Source organism: Thalassophryne amazonica, chromosome 7 (genome assembly GCF_902500255.1).
Source record: "Thalassophryne amazonica chromosome 7, fThaAma1.1, whole genome shotgun sequence".
NCBI classification, from domain to species: domain Eukaryota; kingdom Metazoa; phylum Chordata; class Actinopteri; order Batrachoidiformes; family Batrachoididae; genus Thalassophryne; species Thalassophryne amazonica.
The window spans coordinates 93,255,651-93,273,005 of record NC_047109.1 but is presented as its reverse complement, the minus strand read 5'-3'; the positions used below and the strand labels follow the sequence as shown (position 1 = coordinate 93,273,005).

The 17,355-nt window shown below is 39.1% G+C and overlaps 2 protein-coding genes across 4 annotated transcripts in view; one reads left to right on the top strand and one right to left on the bottom strand.

Annotated features, from left to right (window-relative positions):
- Nucleotides 1–3,201: 3,201 nt before the first annotated feature.
- On the bottom strand, nucleotides 3,202–16,851 carry lin37 (lin-37 DREAM MuvB core complex component). 2 transcript variants are annotated; one of them, XM_034175084.1, is made up of 9 exons: nucleotides 16,469–16,851; nucleotides 12,233–12,308; nucleotides 12,101–12,151; nucleotides 11,903–11,932; nucleotides 10,817–10,902; nucleotides 9,798–9,958; nucleotides 6,962–7,105; nucleotides 6,764–6,837; nucleotides 3,202–3,547 (listed from the first exon to the last, which is right to left on the bottom strand). In XM_034175084.1, the coding sequence occupies exons 1-9, from the start codon at nucleotides 16,500–16,502 to the stop codon at nucleotides 3,460–3,462; spliced, it is 744 nt and encodes a 247-aa protein (XP_034030975.1). In that variant the 5' UTR covers nucleotides 16,503–16,851; the 3' UTR covers nucleotides 3,202–3,459. The 2 variants fall into 2 exon arrangements, with proteins under 2 accessions (XP_034030975.1, XP_034030976.1); XM_034175085.1 differs by having other exon boundaries at nucleotides 6,974–7,105.
- A 152-nt stretch (nucleotides 16,852–17,003) lies between these two features.
- Nucleotides 17,004–17,355, top strand: part of proser3 (proline and serine rich 3) — a 37,574-nt gene continuing 37,222 nt past the window's right edge. For both annotated transcript variants that reach the window (XM_034175083.1, XM_034175082.1), the window contains exon 1: nucleotides 17,004–17,351. In XM_034175083.1, coding sequence (XP_034030974.1) covers nucleotides 17,341–17,351 — 11 coding nt within the window. In that variant the 5' untranslated portion in view covers nucleotides 17,004–17,340. The remainder of the gene's footprint in view (nucleotides 17,352–17,355) is intronic.

Sequence of the window (17,355 nt, the reverse complement as noted above, 5' to 3'; positions counted from 1 at the left end):
CCAGTCTTGAGAATGAACTGAGATCTTGGAATGTCCAGAGCCGAGACCAGGAACTAGGAGAATGGAGGAGAAAGATGGTGAGTGATTGCACTCATAACACTGGAAGCCTTAACAGTTCACAGGAGGCTTAAAACAGAAATGTTCACAGTTCTGGAAATAATGTTCTCCACTTAGGAAATAAGGTTTACAGTTCAGGAATTATCTTCAGAGGTCAGAGGTCAAGTGCTGCGCATGTGTGACGCAGTTCCAATTAAGCAGGACTCGATGATGCCAGAGTTCATATAGTTCTTGTATATAGTTCTTGGAACAGTTCTTAGTCATGCACAGTCACTGGCATGTGAGAATATGTGAGAACGGAATCCCACAGAAACATGAAGGAACTTAACTGGAGCAAAGCACAGCAGCGTGCTCTGAGCTGAGAGCCAGAGAGTTCCAAAGTGATGTTGCGGTGCAGGTAGCCGTAGGACCAGGAGCCGGTGCAGCATGGGAGCCTCGCAAGTTAGTGTCTGGGAACACCATGAAAGACCATGCTCGAATACTGGAATTAGATAGCTGGCCAGGTTACCTTGAATATAGCTGCGGAAAGCTCCGTCGTCTTAGCGAATGGAAGCAGCAGGAAGACAAGGTCAAGTTCAGGCCTCTCGGAGGAGCTGGAAGCCTCAGGAATCATCAACAAGCTTCAGGGAATACCGGGAGCATCTGGAACCTGGAAGGATCTAGTGAACTCAGGGTTTATGTAGCCCGCTGCTCATCAGCCTCTCATAGACTGCTGGTGTCTGACCGTGATCACAGGTGAAGCGCAGCAGGTGCAACTTGGCTCTGAGTGTGCCATCTGGAGACAAACCTCACAAACTACAACAGGATTAAAAACAGGAGGCACACCATGACATCATTAATGACATGACACTATTATTATTGTTATTATCATTATTAACATTATCATCAGAATTCTTCTTCTTATTATTATTACTTCTATTTTGTCATTTGATTTTTACTTTGTAATGTGGAGTTGCGTCAGGAAGGGCATCCGGTGTAAAACCTGTGCCAATTCAACATGCAAATCCAAGGTGAAGTCATGAGGTCACTGGACAGAGGTATTTGGCAATGCTGATATCTTTGCAGGCAAGTAAAGGTCCACATCTTTAGGATCCTGGTGCTGCTTGTATTGCCGTATGGTTGTGAGACTTGGATGCTCACCAGTGACCCAAGGCGACGACTCTTTGGTACTATGCGTCCTTGAAGGATCTTTGGGTACCACTGGAATGACTTGGTATCAAACGAGCGGTTACTGAGAGACTAGGAGTATCCCTTGTACTGTGAGGGATTATCAGCTCTCACATTTTGGCCATGTGGCCCATTTCACTGTGTATGATGATCCAGCACGCATGTACCAGAGTGTCGAGGACCTCAGTAGCTGGAAAAAGCAGAGAGGAGGTCCATGTTTCACATGGTTATTTTAGAGATGTGGGTATGACCAGATGTCTGCCTGAGTGGTTGCCACCCAGGACTCGAGGCGGTTCCGTGTTGTGGAAGTGGATGCAGCGCATGTTCTGACTTGAACATAATTTCATTATCATAAATACTGGCATTACTTATAAGGGAAACTGAAACACCAAAAATTCTCTGCGTTTCAGATTCTACTTTTAAAAGTGCTGCCACCTAATGAGCTCTAAGCGCCACTTGACCCCTTTCCCAAAGCTGTCAAATCTTTACCTTTACATCCATGGACAACATAGTTTGGGATATAACATAATGCTGACATGAGATACTGTCTTTTTAAAGACAATGGAGGTGTTACATCCACATCAATTTAACAGTATATAGCAAAGGAATGATTTCTATGACTAAAATGTGCTTACTGAGTACCGTAATTAGGCCCAGAGGCCCATTGCCAATGCGTATCTCCTGATTCCGTAGCATGAAAGCAACTGAGTGTACAACTCTATGATACAATTCCCCCTGCTGTGGACGGGAGGCCAGAGTAGTTCCCCAGCTGAGGCAGTACCTATTTACAGCTGGATGGATTGGGGCAATGCCAATTAAGTGCCTTGAGTTGACCCAATAAACTACACTCAACAAAAATATAAATGCAACACTTTTGGTTTTGCTCCCATTTTGTATGAGATGAACTCAAAGATCTAAAACTTTTTCCACATACACAATCATGGATGGATTATCTCAGCAAAGGAGAAGTGCTCACTATCACAGATTTAGACTGGTTTGTGAACAATATTTGAGGGAAATGGTGATATTGTGTATGTGGAAAAAGTTTTAGATCTTTGAGTTCATCTCATACAAAATGGGAGCAAAACCAAAAGTGTTGCGTTTATATTTTTGTTGAGTGTAGAAACAGTCACATTTGTAGTTAATTGGGCCTTTATCGTATTGCACAGGTCGATAAGAGACCAACTACTTGTACAAATAAAAGGTTCAGATGCACAACCCAGTTAGTCTCCCCCCTGCCTACAAATGGAGGAAAATACCTTAGAAAACTGAGCTTTCTGTAAAAAAAAAAAAAAAAAAAAAAGGTTGAAATTCTTTCATATTTTGCACACTGATCATTACCTAATAAGCAAAGTGCATGCTGGCCTCCACTAAGAATTTATGATTTTTGCATCTGAACCCTTCAGATGCTTATTGAAAATTAATGAGCAACAAAATGCTGCACTTTATAGCAGTGGTTCCCAACCTTTTTTGTTTGATGCCCCTACGCCACCACCACTTTCATGTAAGAAACGTTGAGCATCCTCACAGCCCACAGGACACCACCTGCCTTAAGAACAATTTGTGGTTGAGTAATAATTATAATTGGTTTTTACCCTTTTTCTCTTTGAATCATACAAAGAAGAATAATTTTAAATCAGATTTGTCGACTCAGTGTGCATTATGATTATTTAATATTTGCGCTTCTAATTTTGACAACCTCAAACACTCCCTGTAATCTTTGGCGTCCCCCTGAGGAGGGCTTGGACCCCAGGTTGGGAACCAGGGGTTTGTCGTATGCTATTTTATCTTTCCTTACACCTACTGTTGTTGTTACATAATGTAACAATTAGAATCATACAGCCAAACAAATACATGCATTTTTAAAATGCCTATATTTCTACATTAAGTTTTGGTTATCTGTCATACAACAAAGAAACACATATTTCAATATTTAACTAGTGGAATCTAGAATCAGTTGACTGCAGACCATCCCACTTAATTTAGCCAAACAGAATTTTAATGACTGAACACAGTGCAAAAACAGTTAAAACAAGAAATTGTGAATAAAATCAGACTCGATAAATTTATAATGCAGTGTGTACAGTTTATGGACCACTTAAGGCTCAACGTCAATACGAATTTTTCCAATAATCTGATCAGACAGCAGGCATTTCCAAATTTCTGTAGGTACATATTGGCTCAATTCCAGCTCTGGTAAATCTGTTGTGTTGTGGAAATGTGCAGTGCAGCCGGTTAACGATCATACAGCTCCTTCATCTCCTTAAGGACTTTAATACTCTCGCTGTATCTTAGCTGGTTCCTGTTGGAACATTCTTTCCATCTGTGAGTGACACACACACACACACACACACACACACACACACACACACACACACACACACACACACACACACACACACAGAGAGAGAGAGACAGAGGGAGAGAGAGAATGTATAAAAATACTTGTAAATACATAAAATAATATGCAAACCACTCAAATACGTTAGCAGGAGAAAAAGAAAAATAGTACTGACTGCTGAGCTTGTGCATCAGCACTTTACAAGCATTCCGATTCTAAACCATCAGGGCAGGCACACAATCAGTAGAGTCAGTCAGTGGGTTTACAATATTTGTGCAAGTAATTTCATTTAAAAATACCTCTTATGTTGAGCAATGCTGACATGTTTTTTTGTAACTTATTTTTACTCAATTTTCTTTCAGTATATAAAACAAAATATCTGTACCAACTGGCACAAAAACACGTAACATGGGGAGGATCTGAATGTAAAACAAGACAACAGATTAAAAATAAATATTGTATACATACACAGACACATGAAACCACACCTCTACTTGTCCCAGCATTTTAGACAGTGTACACCTAGTACGCATACAGTGCCCTCCAAAAGTATTGGGCCCCTTTGTTTTTTCACACATTTTAATTTGTTTACGCCATTTCAAATACAAAAACTAAATCAGGCTTCTCAATACAAAAATTTTTAAAATTATCCTCCATAAACTCAAACTCAAAACAAATCTCTACAACTTGATATAAATTGATCAAAAACATAAAAGCCAAGATGATGTGTTGCATAAGTAATGAGCCCCTTTGGTATAATACCTGTAAATAGTCAATTTTATTGCCAGTTTTCTTCAGACAAGTCAGGGGATAGATACATGAACATTTCCAAGTCACTGAATATGTTTTGGACTTTATTTACATCAATTATGAAGAAATACTCTTTTAATTCATTTTATTAGTAATTGGAGTGGGCCGCAGCCTCAACTGTACCTAAATTCTGGGTCTTTTAGTGAAGTTTAGGGCTAGTGGCCGGCGATCTCCTTAGTATTTCTCTGTTTTCTTGTGTTTAATGCTGACAAATTATACAGTATTTCTTGTCTTTTCTGATGCTGATTCTGTTTTTTCTCTCTGTTTAAGGTGCAGCTCCATCCAGAGATGGGAGTTGTATTCGTGTAGGCGATCCTCCTGTCCTGTGCGCCAATAGCATTTCTTGTATATTCGTTCGTGAATTGTTCTGTGAATTGTTCTGTAATTTATGTTTTGTAGCATGGCCCAAGCAGAGGGTCACTACTTGAGTCCTGGTCTGCTTGAGGTTTCTTCCTCAGAGGGAGTTTTTTTCCTACCACTGTTGCTCTGGGGGGTTGGTAAGGTTAGACCTTACCCTGTGTGAAGCTGCTTTTGAGGCAACTCTGTTGTGATTTGGTGCTATATCAATGAAAATAAATTGAAATTAAATTGAAATTGAAATACAAACAGCACAGCGCTCTATGGTAAATCTGTATGGCATAAACAGTTCTCAAAAACTGAGTGACTGTGCAAGAAGGAAACGAGTGAGGAAAGCCACCAAGACACCCAGACAACCCAGAAGAAGTTATAAGCTTATGTGTCTGTGACTGGAGAAATTGTGCATAGTGCATGTTTGCATTATGTATCATCAGTATTGCCAGCTTCATGGTTTGTGCATGTCAGCAAAAGAAGAACCCTTATTTAAATAGATAATGATGGTGACCAATCCCACCTATCATAATGTCCTATCTTAACAAAATGTGTGTCCCACTTGCAGATCACAAAAACATGCATAATCTGTTTTATTAGTGCATTAGTGCAGTGATTTTCAACCTTTTTTGGGCCGCGGCACCCTTTTTATATTTACAAAATCCTGCGGCACACCACCAACCAAAATAATAGAATTCTATTACCTCTGGTTTTGCGCAAAACCCAATTATCACAATAGAAAATTGATACAGAAAACACCGCATTTCGAAAATCCTCAAGCATTTTGCGCTCTGATCTCAAGTGTTTTTTTTTTTAGACGTGTCAACACTTTTATTCACAATAATCTGCCACTCTAATATTCACGGAGTGCAGAGGCTGCCTTCAGCGAACCCAGTTGTGAGCGAGAAGGCCCAAGTCTGACCACGGTGACATCAACGGAGGTCAGGGCGCCTTCCCCGCACACCTCCACAGTCAACGCGGTTTCTCCTTCCCCAGAGGAGCCATGCTCCGTGAGCAGCTGAGATTCACGCTGTAGTCAGCAACCCATAACCATGGAGATGCACAACGCTATGTGCGCAAGTATGTACAAAACCACCATGTACGTATGTAAACTTAGGCAAGTCAATTTGACTTTATCGACACTTCAAAAATATGGCTTTAATTATGCAAAATTCTGTAATGGAGAAATTGTAGCTCTTCACCCAGTTTTGTTTTGGTTTGAGACCACGTTCATTTCACTGTGTGGGATCAGCATCATGGTCCCTGCATCCAGTCGTCTCCTGCGGTCGACTGCTCTCTGGCGGGTGCAGCACCTGTCCACTTCACCTGTCGGGAGCAGCCACTGTGCTGGAGAGGCCCATAGACCCCCCGGGACTGTCACTCTGGAGCGGCTGTAACCAGCTCGCCCGGACCAAGACCCGTAATCTGGGCCTCCCGAACCATCACCCGTGTGTAAATGTTAAATCAGTTTGCTATGACCCGCTAAGAGGCAGTAATTTTTGTCTGTTATTGTTACATAAAAGGCCTGTTCTGGTGTAAATTGTGGTTCTTAATTGTAAGTATTTTAACAAATATTAAATCTTGTGAAACACTTCCCAGATACTTCCTTTGTTGTATTTCATTTGGTATGCATTTGTTAAGTATTATTTCACCCTGTGGGACAATTTTTATTTAATGATTTTTATTGTTTTTATATTAAATACAATTTTAGTTTAACAATTTTCCACCTTGTTTTTTGTTACGCAGAAAAGTTATGTTAGTAGTACAGCGCTTTGCTGCCATCTACTGGAATAAAAGAGCATTACATCATCTGCCACACTATTACAGCACATACACCCGATAATGGTGATATTTGATAATTGCCCACGGCACCCCTGACGATCGATCGCGGCACCCTAGGGCACCCCGGTTGAGAATCACTGCATTAGTGTATATTTTGGAATAAATAATTCTGTTTATCAACAGCATAACTCTCCATTACTTAATATTTGTACATTTGTTTTGGCAAAACACGTCAGTAACATTTTGTGAGCGACATACCTTTGCCTTATCTTCTTCCAGCGTTCCATGTGTTCACATATGAAGTGACCTGATGTAAGAGGTGAATCTGGCAACTGTGGAAACAGAGTTCATTTTCATTAGATAATTTTAGTGTGCAAATAAACATCATAATGCACTTCAGTTAATTCATGCACGAGCAATCCTCAGCAATACACCATCAGTGATTCTCATGCACACATTATACAGTGCCTGTGTAACAGTAGGTTTGTCGGTCTGTGGGATCCTGAGATTGACAGGTTCACCGGAGGAGCTGACTGGACACAAAGTTGGAGGAGGGAGTCTGTACACATCCTGACATTTTCCGTTGATCATGTCAGTAACCTGGCAAAACAAACACAGCACATACACACACACAAAATGGGAATACAACAAAAATTATTCCTGTTCTTTCTGTTAGTTGTCTCAGTGAATTTGCTTTTCTGAAAATTACTTAAACCTATTAATGATAAAAAAAAAAGATTCAACAGACAGGCAAAGTTCCTTAGCTTACAATGTTTATTCATTCGTTAATTTTTTATACCTACACAAATCTGATCCCCGCACTGGCATGGAATCTTGCGTGCCAATGAGTAAACTCATCATAAACCGTGCAAGTCTGCGTGCCAGTATGCAAAATTTTTTGGAAATGTTAAAATTTTTTGGCACGCATAAATTTCGTGCCACTTGTGCAAACTAGTTGTGAACATTGCTCAACCTATTCACAAACACTGCGTGCCACTGCACATCACTGCATGCAGGGCCACACAGAAAGGACCAGGTGGAAAGTAATCCCAGGTCCTTCTTGTTGTGAGGCAACAGTGCAAACCTCTAAACCACCATGCTGCCTACACACTGTTTAATAAAAGAAATTAAAAAAAATTATGGAACAATTCAACTAACTGAGAAACAGAAGGAGGAAAGCACAACCTCTTCAGCAAGATTAACAAGAGTCATCAGGAGATGACATATCCACCCCAGTCCCCACAAAACAGTAATACAAGTGTTTGGGGACCACCCAACTACACCCTTATGCTAAATATGAATGAAACTCATCAACTGGTTATTGAGATATCACGTTAAGAATGGTAGTGATGGAAATATCTTGAATATCTCACTGTGACCTTGAAATTAATAACCTAAACTTAGGTCAGACCTTACTTGTGTAAAGGGCCTTGAGGCAGCTTTGTTGAGATTTGGCACTATATAAATGAAATAAATTGAATTAAATTGAAGTCAGGGGATAACCCAAGTTTACACTTGTGGTAAATATGAATGAAATTGGTGAAAAATCAAGCTAACAAGCAAAAACAGTTGGACGGACACCTTGATCGCTATATTCCCCTGTATTTCATTCCATGGGCATAACAATGGATGAGAATGGATTTACAGAGTTTGTTGTATACCAAAAATTAAACTGATTTGTCTAATTACACAGTAATTAGCCTTTTCCAAAACAACGTCTCAAGATAATGAGTTAATGGTTTTCATTGGTTCTCAAGAGAACCATTCTCTCATTACTTATTCACTTGTTAATTTCATGTTCTACTAAGTATAAACTGAAATGGCTAGTTATTGTAGGACACTAAGGAAGGACAACAGGAGTGACTGAGGTTGAACGACATGTCATCTGGGTTTCACTGGCAAATACAACCTTATCCACATGCTCAAAATATTCACACAACTCAAATAAAAGCAGTAAAGTATGTGTGGGTGAACCACAGAGCAGTTAAAGAAAAGTTGATGAAAGGGTTAGGAAAATTACTAAAACCTGAGTCCAAACATATTCTAAATAGAGTCTTGCATGACCAGGAATTCTCATTTGCACTTAAAAAGAGGGCTGTTATTTAGTCATTATATATAACACCTAAACAGACATTTGATTGGCAGATTGAATGTCATATGGCACCGATTATTTGTTCCATTGTACAAAAAAGGAATAATCAATTACATGTTTAATGTCATTTATCGTGAATTTTGGTTCCATACATTTCACTCTATTGAACAATTCCACTACCTTTTTTAAAAATACATCCATGATACAAGGGAGCTACTCCATAACCTGATTAGAAGCTAATGCAGTGTTCTCAGGGATATCTTCAACAGTTCACGATTTTTCACTGGATTGAGGAAAGCAGATGTGTGCTTCCACACTCCGTTTCATTCCTCAGTGGTGCTCACTGATTTCAAGGGTGTGCCAACACCTTGCCTGGCAGACAGTGTGAACTGTTGTGCTGGCACAGAGCCTTCTCTTCCGCTTGTTATCCTTAGAGGTCTAATTTTAAGGAAAATATAAAATGACATATACTTCCAGCCTGGGGCGACACGGTAGTTTAGTGCTTAGCACTGTTGCCTCACAGCATGAAGGTCCTGGGATCGCTTCCCACCTGATCCTTTCTGTGTGGAGTTTGCTGTTTGCCCGAGTTCCCATGGGTGTTCCTCTCACTTCCAAAGACATGCAGATTTGGTGAATTAGTGATTTTAAACATTGACTGGTGTTTGCTTATGTGTGGCCCTGCGATAGCCTGGCAGTCTGTGCAAGGTGTACCTTGCCTCTCGCCCGCCCTATTCGGTGTTTCATCGTTTCCCATAATGCCCCTGGCGGCCGCCTACACTTCCCAGAATGCACCGTGGTGCCAGCAGAGTTGTGCTGTCTCACAGCGCATGTAAACAATGGCAAAGCGAGGATGTGGATGGCGCCGATTCAGCGAGTTCACGGGCGATTATGATGACATGTTCTCTCAAGTTGAGAGGGTTATCTGGAGGAGGTGTAGCACCTGTGATAAACTTCTGCTGTGCGCCGATGTTGTCTTGTTGTTCACACTTCACGAGGTGTGCCCTAAACCGGAACTCAATTATGCTACGAGAAGTTGTTGTAATATGGACGTATAATAACTTCCCACAATTTAAAACTGGGCCAACATTGAAAATGAACTCTAAAAAGCCCTTTTTTTATATATACCTAGGTAGCCACTGTTTGCTACTAGAACAGATAATGTTCTGAACGGGAATTATTTTTCAGTGTTAAGAGGCTCACCTCTTCCTCCACCATAGTATGTGGGGGACTTGGGGAAGGAGGTGGTTCTCGGACAGAAGGATTGTTTCTCATCCATGCACGGCAGATAGGATACAGTGGTGTGCTGGTGTTAAACTGAGCCAGATCCACACTGCGATCAAACAACTTTATGATGTAAGCATCTGGCAAAAACAAAACAAAACAAAACTAAGAAATAAGACGGTTGAAATAAACATTCAAAAATATACACTGAAGTCAAACAGGTGGTCACTAAATGAAAAAGCAGACAAATAATACATTTTCTTGCAGTACTGCTTGCATGATCAGTGTTCCATCATTATGATATAGCAGTTGAGTGGTGAGTCCTCATCACGCGACATGTTACCATAAGCGATATACACTGCTCCACTTTCAAATGTGCCAGTCTTCAGTGATGATATCCTAATGATGGAATGAAGACGGATTTGCGCCGTTTTCAAAAATAAACTATGATCATACATTCTAGAGTAACAAATTTAAGATTTTTAAAAATATGGATGAGGATAAAATAATTAACCCTCCTATGAAATTTTAAGTATTCTTCTAAATTTGGCTAAGTGCTTTTTTAACAAAGCAAGGAATATTCAACACATCATTTCTAAACATCCTAGTTTTATTTTGGATAGTTACATAATTTTATTTTGCACACAGAAACAACATTATTTCACAAAAACCAAAAACTATTAGGTTAAACGTTAAGTCAATTGCGGATCCTTTTCACTGGATAACGGCCTGCAGTTAATGTTAATTGTAGTTTTCAACATGTCTCCTGAGTCGCAGTTTCGTCCCTATGCTAAAGCCAATAAATATCTAGCTGGTTCCTATCATAACTGCGTGAGATACTGCAAAGTCATACATTACGTGTTGATATTGCAATGATTACAGCAAAATAATAATGGTTGGCACCGCTTTTTTTCACTGCGCTAGAGGTACAGCCAAAGTTGCTGCTTTCCACCGCCCACTCATTATAGGAAAGCAGCATAAAAAAATCTGCACTTTACTTTGCTTATGCTGATTGCTTTCTGGTATGCCCTCATCCATCTCTTTTCGCTTCTTCCTCCTGTGCTGTGGAAACCGTCCTGATGGCCTGGAGAAAACGATAAATACAAACATTAATCAATGAATGATGAGGAAATTTGGACATAAACGTTCAATGTGCTAAAAGACTGCTTCAATTGCACTTATGTATTTGCTAGAAGGAAGAAGTTTGTATCTGATCTGCAATATCAAACTTGCTGCAATGACTACAGTTATTACAAAAAATAAATAAAAATAACAAGCAAAAACCAAACATACAAAAAGAATAAATTCTTCATGCAGCTCTAGGTACAGCTCCTGATAATGATTCTTCTATTTTTTTTTTTAGGTATCGCTCCAACTGTGTTGTAGTACTAAATACAGTTGTGGTTCAGAATTACTGACACCGCTATATTTTATTGACGCATTTTAAAATATGGAAATAAATAAATGCAAACAAAGTAATTTTGTCTAATCAAAATACTTTAAAAATGTCCAGTTATTTGGCAACAAGAACAAAACAAAATACGTTCATAAAGTGAAATAAAATAATCCTGACATAATGCATACTGGACACAGTTCTTAGCACCCTTTGATGAATTTACAGTAAAACATCACTTTAACAGCCAATTTTCTTTAGAAAACTCAGGGGACGGATACATAAACATTTCCAAATCACTGAATATGTCTTGGATGTCAATTACAGAAATCTTTAAGAAATACAAACAGTATGATACTGTGTGGTAAATCTGTGTGGGGGAAGCAGTTCTCAAAATGGCAATTGACAATATTAATCTTTATGAGATGAAGCATCTGTTACAGTTTTGTTATGATGCAGACCCAGAAGCAGAGCTTTTACTTACCATTATATCTAATAATGTGAAGCAAGAAATATTATATAAAGGTGTGTGTGGGGGGGGGGGCAACAACATGTGGCTCAAATGACTGACATGACATACGATTTGCCAATTATAGTGTAAAATTAGCGATACAGGAAAAACAAGACTATAAAAAATGATGTAAACATTATGTAATTGGTAGAAAATGAAAGGAAAACTAAAGACACTTGCCTTTTCCCAGCAGACGATGGAGACAGATCCCTATGGAGAGCACAGGGAATATATATATTCTTACAAAACACAAACATTTACACTTTGAAGCAACATAACAGATGTGCAATTGCTTCCCAGCATCAGTCACAGAATTTCACACATGCAGCTGCATTTCGCAATTACATATGTAACCTACAACGGAATATTTATACATACTTGCTTAAGGAGTCTGGAGGCATTTTCCCAGCATCACTGTCATTTTGTTCTCTGCCCAAAACAAATTCACATGAGTTTCTACAGTACTCCTACAGTAATCAGATAGGCCTAAAAAAAGTGACATTTACTAACCTTTCTGTTTCAGTCTTCTCTACTAATCCCTTTAACACAGCATCCAGTCGGCCACGAGGACTATTCCCATCTAAATCTGCAAAATGTGGTAAATACACATTGTAGGGGATCAAATTAACAAGAACAGAATAGAGCCTTTATTGTCATTGTACAACCCCTGGCAATAATAATGGAATCACAGGCCTCGGAGGATGTTCATTCAGTTATTTAATTTTGTAGAAAAAAAAGCAGATCACAGACATGACACAAAACTAAAGTCATTTCAAATGGCAACTTTCTGGCTTTAAGAAACACTATAAGAAATCAGGAAAAAAATTGTGGCAGTCAGTAAGGGTTACTTTTTTAGACCAAGCAGAGGGAAAAAAATATGGACTCACTCAATTCTGAGGAATAAATTATGGAATCACCCTGTAAATTTTCATCCCCAAAACTAACACCTGCATCAAATCACATCTGCTCGTTAGTCTGCATCTAAAAAGGAGTGATCACACCTTGGAGAGCTGTTGCACCAAGTGGACTGACATGAATCATGGCTCCAACACGAGAGATGTCAATTGAAACAAAGGAGAGGATTATCAAACTCTTAAAAGAGGGTAAATCATCACACAATGTTGCAAAAGATGTTGGTTGTTCACAGTCAGCTGTGTCTAAACTCTGGACCAAATACAAACAACATGGGAAGGTTGTTAAAGGCAAACATACTGGTAGACCAAGGAAGACATCAAAGCGTCAAAACAGAAAACTTAAAGCAATATGTCTCAAAAATCAAAAATGCACAACAAAACAAATGAGGAACGAATGGGGGAAACTGGAGTCAACGTCTGTGACCGAACTGTAAGAAACCGCCTAAAGGAAATGGGATTTACATACAGAAAAGCTAAACGAAAGCTATCATTAACAACTAAACAGAAAAAACAAGGTTACAATGGGCTAAGGAAAAGCAATCGTGGACTGTGGATGACTGGATGAAAGTCATATTCAGTGATGAATCTCGAATCTGCATTGGGTAAGGTGATGATGCTGGAACTTTTGTTTGGTGCCGTTCCAATGAGATTTATGAAGATGACTGCCTGAAGAGAACATGTAAATTTCCACAGTCATTGATGATATGGGGCTGCATGTCAGGTAAAGGCACTGGGGAGATGGCTGTCATTACATCATCAATAAATGCACAAGTTTACGTTGATATTTTGGACACTTTTCTTATCCCATCAATTGAAAGGATGTTTGGGGATGATGAAATCATTTTTCAAGATGATAATGCATCTTGCCATAGAGCAAAAACTGTGAAAACATTCCTTGCAAAAAGCCACATAGGGTCAATGTCATAGCCTGCAAATAGTCCGGATCTTAATCCAATTGTAAATCTTTGGTGGAAGTTGAAGAAAATGGTCCATGACAAGGCTCCAACCTTCAAAGCTGATCTGGCAACAGCAATCAGAGAAAGTTGGAGCCAGATTGATGAAGAGTACTGTTTGTCACTCATTAAGTCCATGCCTCAGAGACTGCAAGCTGTTATAAAAGCCAGAGGTGGTGCAACAAAATACTAGTGATGTTGGAGCATTCTTTTGTTTTTCATGATTCCATAATTTTTTCCTCAGAATTGAGTGAGTCCATATTTTTTTCCCTCTGCTTGGTCTAAAAAAGTAACCGTTACTGACTGCCACAATTATTTTTCCTGATTTCTTATAGTGTTTCTTAAAGCCAGAAAGTTGCCATTTGAAATGACTTTAGTTTTGTGTCAGGTCTGTGATCTGCTTTTTTTTTTACAAAATTAAACAACTGAAAGAACATCCTCCGAGGCCGGTGATTCCATAATTATTGCCAGGGGTTGTAAAAGGAGTCATTTGTCCAGTGATGGCATTTTTCTGCAGATTTAGTTGATGCTTCACATGAATGACAGGGAAATGGACACGCACACCCACACAAGACAAATCCAAACTGACGAGCATGAAAAATGAACCATTTACTAATTAGCTCTTTTTGTTTGCTCTTTCCCTCCCTCATCTCACTCTCTCTCTCACTCAGTGTGCACGTACATTGAGGAAATATGATGGTAAATCGCTCAAAATCCAGCATATGTCAAAAAAGCAGCAGATGTCTGTGGAAATATGACATCATCTATAGCAGACAAACTCCACATGAGATACCAACACACACAAAAGCAGATGAAGCAGTTACACAGAAAGGTGTTTTTGTGCCACCAGCTGTGGATCGGGTGCATTTTAAGCCACATGACAGACTCACAACTGCTGCTGTTTTGTGTAAAGGTGGCTTAGTGGTTAGCACTGTTGCCTCACAGCAAGAAGTTCCTGGTATCATTTCCAGCCTAATCATTTCTGTGTAGAGTTTGCATGTTCTCCATGTGTCTGCATGGGTTTTCTCCAGGCATTTTGGTTTCCTCCCACATTCAAAAACATGCTTATTTAGGCCCTTGACCAAGACAGCACCTCTACATCTAGAGTTGGTTCCGAGTGCCGGACTGTGGCTGCCCACTGCGCCAAGTGGTTGGACTGTTTCTAACTGTAATTAGAATGTGTTAAATGCAGAGGACATATTCCATTGCATGTATGTACAATGACAATAAAGGCCATTCTTCTTCAAGCTATACAAATTGGTGTAATTCCTAGAGTCAACACTATTTTTATTAAGGAGGTGGCTATTGATAACATACATACATTCTACCACTTCATACGGCATCCAATAAGAAACTGCTGCAACCATAAGGTATCCAATAAGACACTGCCATGATTATCATGAGATAAAGAGGGACATCATATGGTCAAAGCTCTACAGGAGGTAACTAACAATTTTTAAGATCAAAATTTAGGGTTAGAGTTAAGATTCTGTACAAACAATGACATTGGGTAGTTTAATTAACAATGGGTGCCGAACTAATAATTCACAGTTTGCATATGGCATTGATGAGCAGGGGTGGTGGCCAAGTGGTTCGTGCGCTTGGTTTTGGTGCAGAAGGTTCCTGGTTCAAATCCCACCTCTGCCACATTTTTCCTTGTAAAGTGGAGTTGTGTCAGGAAGGGCATCCAGCATAAAACTTGTGCCATTTAAACATGCAGATCCATCCCAGTTTTGCTGTGGCGGCTCCCAGTGCAAAAACAAGGGAGCAGCCAAAGGGACTTACTTATATGGCACCAATAGCAACAGCATTTTAAACCCATTTGAATTAATGCTGAAAGTCTACACTACAAACAGTGAAGGTCTACATTACAAACACATCTGAACAGTTTCATTTCAGCTCCACTGTACAAAGGCAAAATTTTTAAAATTGTGTCTGTCCAACTACTTATATAATTAACTGTAATAATTAGGGCAGGGTTTTCACAGATTTTGTCTTTTGTGTAAAACAAAACAAAAAATCCTTAAAAATAAGAGAAAGAAATTAAATGTTGCTTGTTTTTAACGGTAAACAAAAGAATGCAAATATGTTACTGTAAATACACAATAAAGGACACGGTCACATTTCACAAACTGGGCCTAAAAAGTGTAACAGTTCAAAATGGTCTTTTTTTTTTCAAAATTCATTATGTAAAGTATACACATGTATCCCTTTCAAATACAAGCTTCTGGATTTAATTATTCCATTTAGTTTTAGAGAAAAAGCCAATTTATGTGACATAAATAAATATATATTGGAAGTCAAAACGTTTTGTCGATTTTCTCGGAATTTACCTTTTTTTTTGACAAAAAATAGCATTATTCAGTCAATTTTCATACAAAATCTATGAACTGGTGTCAAAATGTTCTGAAGAACCTGTTTTTTCATAATATACCATATTTAAATACATCTGGGCAAAAAATTACTATTAACTACTGAATTAATTATTGAATCACCATCACCACCGCCACCATCTCCGAGTCCACCCCTGATAAAATTAATTAAACGGACCAGAAGTTCCTTGATTTATGTCCAAATGTTATGACATACATATCACTGGAAAGAGAACATTCCAAGCTTTAAAATGACACCAAGACTGCCTTGATAAGTCTTCTATTCTCTAAGAAATTACATCTGATGTTCAAATTAACCAGAGCGTTACAAGTCCACCCTTTTTGATACACCAGTATCGATAAAGATCTTAACACCGTTTTGGTTGATGAATTCATTTCACTAATAAGTTCAACCAGATCGGACTTCTTTATCTTTCGTGTTCTTCCTGTCAGCTTGTGTTCTAGACGACACGTTTTGGGTCACTTTTAGTAATGTGACACACTCACCTGACTTCTCAGTCTTGATCCTGACGTGATGCATTATTTCCACCTTTCGAAATTCCACGCGATTAAAAAAAAGGCTTACTCTAGCGTTAAAAATTTACAACGATCTCAAACGTGATGTTCGAATGCATTTGTATGAAATTCTGCTAATAACGATGCAAAACTGAAGCTATTACATGGTAATAAAACTGCTACAGCCTTCGGTTGCTAACGTCAACTAGCTGGTTAGCTGGGTCTGACTCGAAACGTTACAACACCTTCATGTAACTTTGCGCACTTTCTATAATTCACTATCAAGTAAGCGGATCCTTTATTACGATATTAAATGGAGTGCTAGCTAAAATTGCCCATGCTAACTTAGCTTATTTTTGTCCGTCGACTAGCTTTCCTCTTCCGCGCGCTGTGGGTGTTTAAGAAAGCGATTGGCGCAAATCGGGTACAGAGCTTTTACATGATTGGAACAATGATGTGTCAGTCATGTTAAACCATGTCCCTATTGGCTAAATATCTTGTCGTAATGGACATAAATGATGTCTGTGTCTTTTCTTGCTTTTCGGATGTTGGTTTTAGTTGTTAAAGCGAGCAAATATTAACTTGTGTTTGTTTTTCGAAGTGATAAACTTATGGGATATTTTGGTAGCCAGTAGTAATCTACAGTGTTGTCTTTCTTGTATCCAACGAACACATTGTGGCGAACTGGGGTTTGATCCCATGGTAACTTTGTGCTGTGGACGTGCCAAGTCGACGCGGAAGGCGGGTAATTAATGTGTTTTAGTCTCATTTTTTGACATTAAAAAGATAACTCAGATATCCTACTCCACCAGACTGAGCTCAAAAAGTCATCCCATCGTATGCTTTATCCATGACAAGCCCTTATGAAATCCAGGTAA